General features: G+C 45.0%; 1 protein-coding gene across 1 annotated transcript in view; it reads right to left on the bottom strand.

The window, feature by feature from the left end:
- Positions 1 to 7684, bottom strand: part of PHYH (phytanoyl-CoA 2-hydroxylase) — a 17472-nt gene that overhangs the window by 8474 nt on the left and 1314 nt on the right. Inside the window, exons 3-4 of the mRNA XM_021718078.1 lie at positions 5200 to 5281; positions 1266 to 1447 (exon numbers count right to left, since the gene is read on the bottom strand). Of these exons, the coding sequence (XP_021573753.1) occupies positions 1266 to 1447; positions 5200 to 5281 (264 nt within the window). The remainder of the gene's footprint in view (positions 1 to 1265; positions 1448 to 5199; positions 5282 to 7684) is intronic.

Genomic DNA, 7684 nt, shown 5'->3' with positions numbered 1-7684 from the left:
AAAAAAAAAAAAAAAAAAAGAAAAGAAAAATGCTCCCATTGTCCCCCCAAAATAAATTGCATTTTTTTTAAAGCTGGAGTTTCACTCTGTTGCCCAGGTTGGAGTACAGTGGCACGCTCATGGCCACCCCAGCATCAACCTGCTCGGGTAATCCTTCCACCTCAGCCTTCCCAGTAGCTGGAACTACAGGCATGTGCTACCACGCCCGGCTAATTTTTGATTTATTGTAGAGACAAAGTCTTGCCAAGTTGCCCAGGCTGGTCTTGAACCCATAGGCTCAGGCAATCCACTCACCTCAGCCTCCCAAAGTGCTGGGATGACAGGCTGAGCCACCGAGCCCAGCCCTTATGAGTATTAACATAGCAAAATCCTCCTTCATCTGGTCCCAATGCATCCTTCCAGGCTCATCTGCTACTGCTCCCAAAATGCACCCCCGCCCCACTGCCCATCTAGGCTGCGAGCTCCCTGGGTTCTTCCGGTCCTTAGTCAGGTTTGGGCTTGTCCTTGACCTCCTGATGCCGTGGGCTCTTCGCTGTAAGACACTCTGTTCTTCAAGGCTCAGCTCAAACACCAGTGTCCTCTAGAGCCTCGGCTGGTTTCTCTAGCTCCCTTACACTCTGAGAGCCTCCCATCAGTGACGGAGACTTTCTGCACTCAGCTCACAGCCGGGGTTGGGTGCTTGGGTCTCACCTCTGCCATCAGGCTTTCCCGTCTCAGATCCGGCGCAGTACATACCCACGTTCCCCGCCTTCAGTGGCCTCACGCACGAGTTGGAAGAACAAATATGATGACTGCCCTGATGCTCTTGAACTTCCCCCGATCCTCATCACAAATCTTAGGACAGTGTTTTACTAAGAAAGGAGATGCCATCGTGTTTGTAAGCTCTCTACGTATACTGGTGTGAAATAAAAATGGTGAAAGAGGCTGGGTGCAGAGGCTCACGCCTGTAATCCCAACACATTGGGAGGCTGAGGTGGGAGGATCGCTTGAGGCCAGGAGTTCGAGACCAGCCTGGCCAACAGGGCGAGATCCCTTCTCTACCAAAAAATCAAAACAATTAGCTGGGCATAGTGGTGAATGCCTGCAGTCCCAGCTACTCAGGAGGCCGAGGCGGGAGGGTCACTTGAGGCCAGGAGGTCAAGATCAGTCCGGACAACATGGCAAGACCTCATTTCCTCCCTGCCCCCCCAAATTGTTTTAATACATTTTTTTTTTAACTGTAAGAGATTCTGATCAAGACTCAGCCACTAGGCAGACCTACCTACCTCCCACTGGGGGTAATCGTGAGGCTTCAGGGGACCCTTGTGGGTTCCTGGGAGCACAACCAGACAGCCGTTGTTCCGGTCGATGTGCTCCATGGCCGTCCAAGCACAAACGATCTGATTGCTGGGTCTGAAGGGGAAGTAGTGCAGGTCCTGGTGCAGGGGATGCCGGGACGTCTTCTTGCCTAAAACAAAACCTGCTGTTAGAGGATGCTCGCGTCTCAGAGTTCTCATCCTTTGCCTGAAAAACTAGAACAATGGCTGTCCCTGCAAAAACCAAACAAATTAAGCCATATGATGGAAAGTCAGGCTCAAGAGATATATGTCAGATAGGTGCAGTGCTCACAATTGTAATCCAGCACTTTGGGAGGCCGAGGTGGGAGGACTACTTGTTGCCTGGGCAACACAGCAAGACAAAAAATTAAAAAAAAAAACAAACCTTGAATTGTGCCTCACATCTTTAAAGTAAGAAAAAATAATAATGTCATCTCAAAAAAGTTTAAAAATGAGTCAAAAATTACCCAGGCATGGTGGGGCATGCCTGTAGTCTCAGCTACTCAGGAGATTGAGGCAAAGGATCGCCTGAGTGAGCCATGATCATGCCACTGCACTCCAGCCTGGGCGACAGAGTGAGACTCCGACTCAAAAAATTTTTTTAAAAAGCTCAAGCCTGTAATCTCAGCACTCTGGAAGGCCAAGGTGAAATGATTGCCTGAGCCCATGAGTTTGAGACTAGCCCTGGCAACTTGGCAAGACCTCATCTCTACAATAAATTAAAAAAATGAACCGGACATGGTAGTGCGTGCTGTAGGGCTGGCTACTTGGAAGGCTGAGACGGAAGGTTCGCTGGAGCCCAGGAGGCCGACACTGGGTGGCTGTAAGCATGTCACTGCACTCCAGCCTGGGCGATGGAGTGAGACTCCAACTCAAAAAAAAGGGGGAAAACAGCAAATTGGAGTATCAAGTCAATATTGTGGTTCAATGTAGTGGTTCCAAGTCCTATACGACTTTCTGCCAGGTTCCTGGTAGCTGAGCAGTTATACACACGATCTTGTAGCAAGTCTCATAGATGTCATAATCTCTCCTGTGTAACACTGAACTGGGCACAGAGCCTAGCATGCAGTAAGTATTCGAACACCAACAGGATGAAAGACATTAAAAAGAACAGTATCGGTGGCTGAGGTGGGAAGATTGCTTGAGCCCAGGAGTCTGAGACTGTTGGGAGCCAACATCTATAGCTACATGGCTGAGGCCTGTAAAGGCCCATCTGGAAGATCGCCTCTGACATAGGATATCAGTTATACCTATGATATTGGCATGTGATTAGTGACCAGTGAGCATACATGGCAGTAAAATTTATAAGTAAATCTCTATATATCTGATGGAAAGTTGCACAGTAAGAATTATTTTATATGACCTTGTCCCTTCTAAGTTGTACTTCTTTCTAGATATTTTTTTTACTTCTATTTCCTTGTAGACTGGTTAGTCAGCTCTTGTTCCCAAAGGCAGTTTCTCCTAGGATTAAGATTAGAAACTAAATTATCATAATAGTTTTATTGCCCTGCCCCTAGCCAGGCAGGACGTTTTTCTAGTTTCGTTACATGCCGGAACTCTGTTTGCTTCAGCCCGAGGTCATTGTCATGGTAACCGTGCAGCCCATTATCCAAGAGTGTGACAGCTACTATTTGATTTTTAGAATAGACTTGTTTGGATAAAACATACATTTAAGACAATACAATTTCCATCGAAAAGATTTAAACAGTAATAAGCATTCATAGAAAACTTTTAAGTTTTGTTTAAGCTTCCTTTTCTCAGATTATGACTTTAGTTCCTGTTCCTGTAGGCCAATTTTAAGTATACCAAAATTTTCCCAACGGTGCTGTTTTTGCTTCTAATATGACAATAGGAAATTTTACACATAGCCATGTATTAATATACTAGGAAAAAGGATTTAAGTTTTGGGTTAAAGTTCAATCACTAGATCATATAAAAATTATAGTTTAGACATATGAAACTCATATGAATTATAGTAAAGTTTGGTAGTTTAAGAATAAGTTTTAACTGAGTTATAAGGCATTACGTTAAATTGTAATAGGATAATAGTATAACTAACAGCTAAGTCATTTAAGTAAACTTATAGATTATAGTATAGTGTTAAGTTGATAATATTAATCGTTAAAAATATTGGGAGTCAGTGAACTTGGATTGAACCTAGAGTTAACTTAGAAAAGTTTTTTGTATTAATCAGGGTTTAGAACAAAGAGTATAATATGAATGATTTATTGAACACTATGGAAGACATTTTGAACAATTGAAATTGTGCACCTGTGACCTTGATGTGAGTTTTGTGAAGCACGTCAGGCATCATGGAGTTTGAATTGTCTGCTTGGAACTTGCAAGTCTCGTGATGGTCTTGTGATGCATAATTTGTAAACCGCAATATACATCATGGAATTTGTACGCCCCCAGTAAATAATTATCACACTGCTGGAGGGTATAGAAAATGGTATATAAGTTGGAAAAGGTTTGAATAAGATCGGCTCCAGTCCTGATCAGACTGTTCCCAGAAGAACTGCCTCCGAGTGGTCTTCTCGCTGTCCAGATTCTCTGGTGCGGGTCCTAACCCACCCTTGGTCAGTGCTGGTCACCGACATGAGACCAACCTGGACAACATAGAAAACCTTGTCAAAGAAGAGGAGGAAGAGGAAGAGGAAGGAGGAAGAGGAGGAGGGGAGGAGGAGGAGGGGAAGAAAAGGGTGGTAACAGAATCAAGTTTGAGGTCCCCTTTTAAGTGGTTGATGTCAAAACAAGTTCCCCAAGATGTTTTTCCCGACAGAAGCACAGGCATTCTGTGTCCGGTCACCATGATCACACTGACATTTCCTCTGATTTTGCTGCCTGTGTTTGGTTCCTGACCCCCTCATCTGTCCAGCCAAGACATCCAGAGGGGAAAGAGACGTGGTGACCCAAAGCTGCAGTCCTATAAATGCCTCCCAGCCACCAGGATGGAAAAAAATAGAAAAGTGTAGAGGGAAGCTGGGTGTTGTGGCTCACGCCTGTAATCCCAGAACTTTGGGAGGCCAAGGGCGGAGGATCACTTGAGGCCAGGAGTCTGAGACCAGCGACCAGTCTGCACAACATAATAAGACTCCATCTCTACAAAAAAAAAACACCTCAAAACATTAGCCAGGTGTGGTGGCATGTACCTGTAGTCCCAGCTACTCAGGAGGCTGAGGTTGGAGGATTGCTTGAGCCCAGGAGTTTGAGAGTGTAGTGAGCTGGGATTGCACCACTGTACTCCAGCCTGGCAGGAGAGTGAGATCCTGGCTCAAAGGAAGGAAGAAAGGAAGGAAGGGAAGGAGGGAGGGAGGGAAGGAGAGAGGGAGGGAGAGAGAGAAAGAGAAAGAATGAAAGAGAGAGAAAGAAAGAGAGAAAGACAGAAAGAGGACAGAGGACTGTCTCATGGCGGATTTCTACTGCTATTATAGAAGGATTTCTTAGGAATAATGATGTCTCCAGATCAGGACTGCAGAATCCGCACCATCATGGCTAGGATGGTGGACACAGCTTAGAGACACAGAATAGCAGGAGTCCAGGACTGATGAACAATTGTGTCGGTTAAACCGCATTTTGGGGGAGCAGGTCATCTGAAAATTCAGCAATAACCCTACAGTCAACACCTGCGATCACTATTACACTTCAAAGTTGTTATACGTAACCTATTTGAAGACAAAGAAGACATACATACACTGTCTCATCCAAAGTTTGCCAGTTATACACAGGACTACGGTTAGAACATCAACCTTTCTTGCAGACATGAAAACAAAAAATAAAGTCATATAATGGAAAAAAAAACATCAACCTTACATATTTTAATGAGCATCCCCCCCGCCTTTTTTTGTTTTTTGCCTCTCCCTAACAAATAAGAGTGCTTTACCAGAATCCGGGGGCTTGTTAATCAGCATTGTGTGCATGGCCATAATATTGGGTCCAGTGAAGCACTCCACATATTTCAGAATCTAAGAGAAAGAAAAGCAAAAACAAAGATAAGCCTTGTGGAAAATTGGACATGAAGTCAAGTGTCACAAAGTACAACTATCGGCTGGGCTCGGTGGCTTAGCCTGTAATCCCAGCACTTTGGGAGCACCCAGGGGCTCAAGATCAGCCTGGTCAGCTTGGTGAGACCTTGTCTCTCTCAATAAATCACAAAATTAGCCAGGCGTGGTAGCACACGCCTATAGTTCCAGCTACTTGGAAGGCTGAGGCGGAAGGATCACCTGAGCCCAGCAGGTCGAGACTGGTGAGCCATGATTATGCCACTGCACTCCAGCCTGGGCGACAGAGTGAGAATCTGACTCCCAAAAAAAAAAGAAAGTACAACTATCTGTACAAGAATCAAGACAGTCATAGTTTAAAAGCCAATCGGTATTTCAAAGCACTGCAAACAAAGTGTGAAAAATCCAGCCACAGGAAATCGTTAGAAGTCTACAACACTCTGAATTCCATGGGCTTCCATTGAGCCTGCCGGAATGAAACCACTTTTTTTTTCTACAAGAAAGACAGGCATTTCTAGGAGAGATCACCCTGCAAAGTGGGCAATGCTCTCCTGTCCATCAAAGTCCCAGAGGACTGCCCAGTGACAAGGCAGCTTCCTCTGCCTTGAACAAGGACTCCCCATAAGACGGGCCACAAAAGAGCCCAACACAACTTGCAGCTGTCATGAGTCGTCCAGAAGAAAGCAGAACAGTGGTTCAGAGGACACTGGACAGTCAGGGGCAGTTGACACTTAACCCATGCCTGAGGCCTACGAACCAGGCAGAGTGATAAGAAACAGGAATAGCAGGGTAAGTAAGAAAAGAAGTCCCTGTCCCCATGAGGTTTAATCTTGTGGGAAGAAAGATGTTAAACCAATAAAGGGCTGGGTGTGGTGGCTCATGCCTATAATCCCAGAATTTTGGAAGGCTGAGGCTGGAGAATCACTTGAGGACAGAAGTTTGAGACCAGTCTGGGCAACACAGTGAGATCCCGTCTATACAAAAATTTTTTTTTAAAACTAGCCAGACATGGTTGTGCACATCTGTAGTCCCAGCTGCTTGGGAGGCTGAGACAGGAGGATCGCTTGAACCCAGGTCAAGGCCGCAGTGAGCAATGATCATGCCACTGCACTCCAGGCTGTGTGACAGAGGAAGACCCCAACTCTAAAAAACGAAATTTAAAAACAAAAAAGTCTCAGACATCATCAAATATCCACTGAGGGCAAAATCATCTCCAGCTAAGAACCACTGCTCACAGAGCTGTAAGCAGAGGGCAGGGGATAAAGTAGCAGATTTAAAAATAATATATAGCCAGGCTCAGTGGCTCAGTCTGTAATCCCGCGCCTTTGGGAGGCTGAGGTGAGTGGATTGCCTGAGCCCACGGGTTCGAGACCCGCCTGGACAGCGAGACCTCATCTCTACAATAAATCAAAAAATCAGCTGGGCATGGTAGCGCATGCCTGTAATTCCGGCTACCGGGAAGGCTGAGGCGGAAGGCTCGCTGGAGCCCAGCAGGCGAGGCTGCGGTGGCCGGAAGCAGCCACTGCACTCCCAGTCTGGCGAGAGTGAGACTCCAAATCAAAAATAAAAATAAAAAGGAATAAAGAAATAAAAATACACTGACAAAACATTGAAGTAAGAGCATGCTTATAAATATAAAAACAGGAAATTGACTTTTTATACAACAAAAATGCGAATTGATAGTCTTTACATAGTCAGGATTGTGTTTGATATGTGGCTCAGCCTGTAATCCCGTGCCTTTGGGAGGCTGAGGTGAGTGGATTGCCTGAGCCCGCGGGTTCGAGACCCGCCTGGGCAGGCGAGACCTCATCTCTACAATAAAAATCAAAAAAATCAGCCGGGCGTGGTAGCACGAGCCTGTAATTCCGGCTACTCGGAAGGCTGAGGTGAAGGATCGCCGGAGGGCGACAGAGTGAGACTCCAACTCAAAAAAAAAAGCTCACACTTGATATGGAAGTGAAAACCTGTCAAACTGTTTATAATATGTTAATGTGAACTTAGAATAAATATAATAGGGTATCCGATGTCCCCTTTCTAGTGTAAGAAATAATAGAGCCATGAAAAATATACAAATGTGTGTGTCAAAAATTTTGCTTTTATGTGGTTTTTATGCATCTTGAATAATAACTCTGCCTAGAAATAACTGCATTTCATGTTTGATATATTTCTATGCTCATGGATTTTCTTTTGAAGTCAGTCAGCCACAGTAAAATTTAAAATTTCAGTGTTTGTAATTTGATATAGGAATAAATGTAAATAACGTTGGCTCAAAATATGGATGTTAAACTAAAAGAAAAGAGATAGGAGCCGGGCTCCGTGGCTCAGCCCTATAATCTCGCGCTTGGGAGGCCGAGGTGAGTGATTGCC

Source organism: Carlito syrichta, unplaced genomic scaffold, assembly GCF_000164805.1.
Source record: "Carlito syrichta isolate Samal-C Ts95f unplaced genomic scaffold, Tarsius_syrichta-2.0.1 Scaffold311803, whole genome shotgun sequence".
In the NCBI taxonomy this organism is placed as follows: domain Eukaryota; kingdom Metazoa; phylum Chordata; class Mammalia; order Primates; family Tarsiidae; genus Carlito; species Carlito syrichta.
The sequence above is the reverse complement of the archived record's forward strand: the minus strand, read 5'-3'. Positions and strand labels throughout refer to the sequence as shown.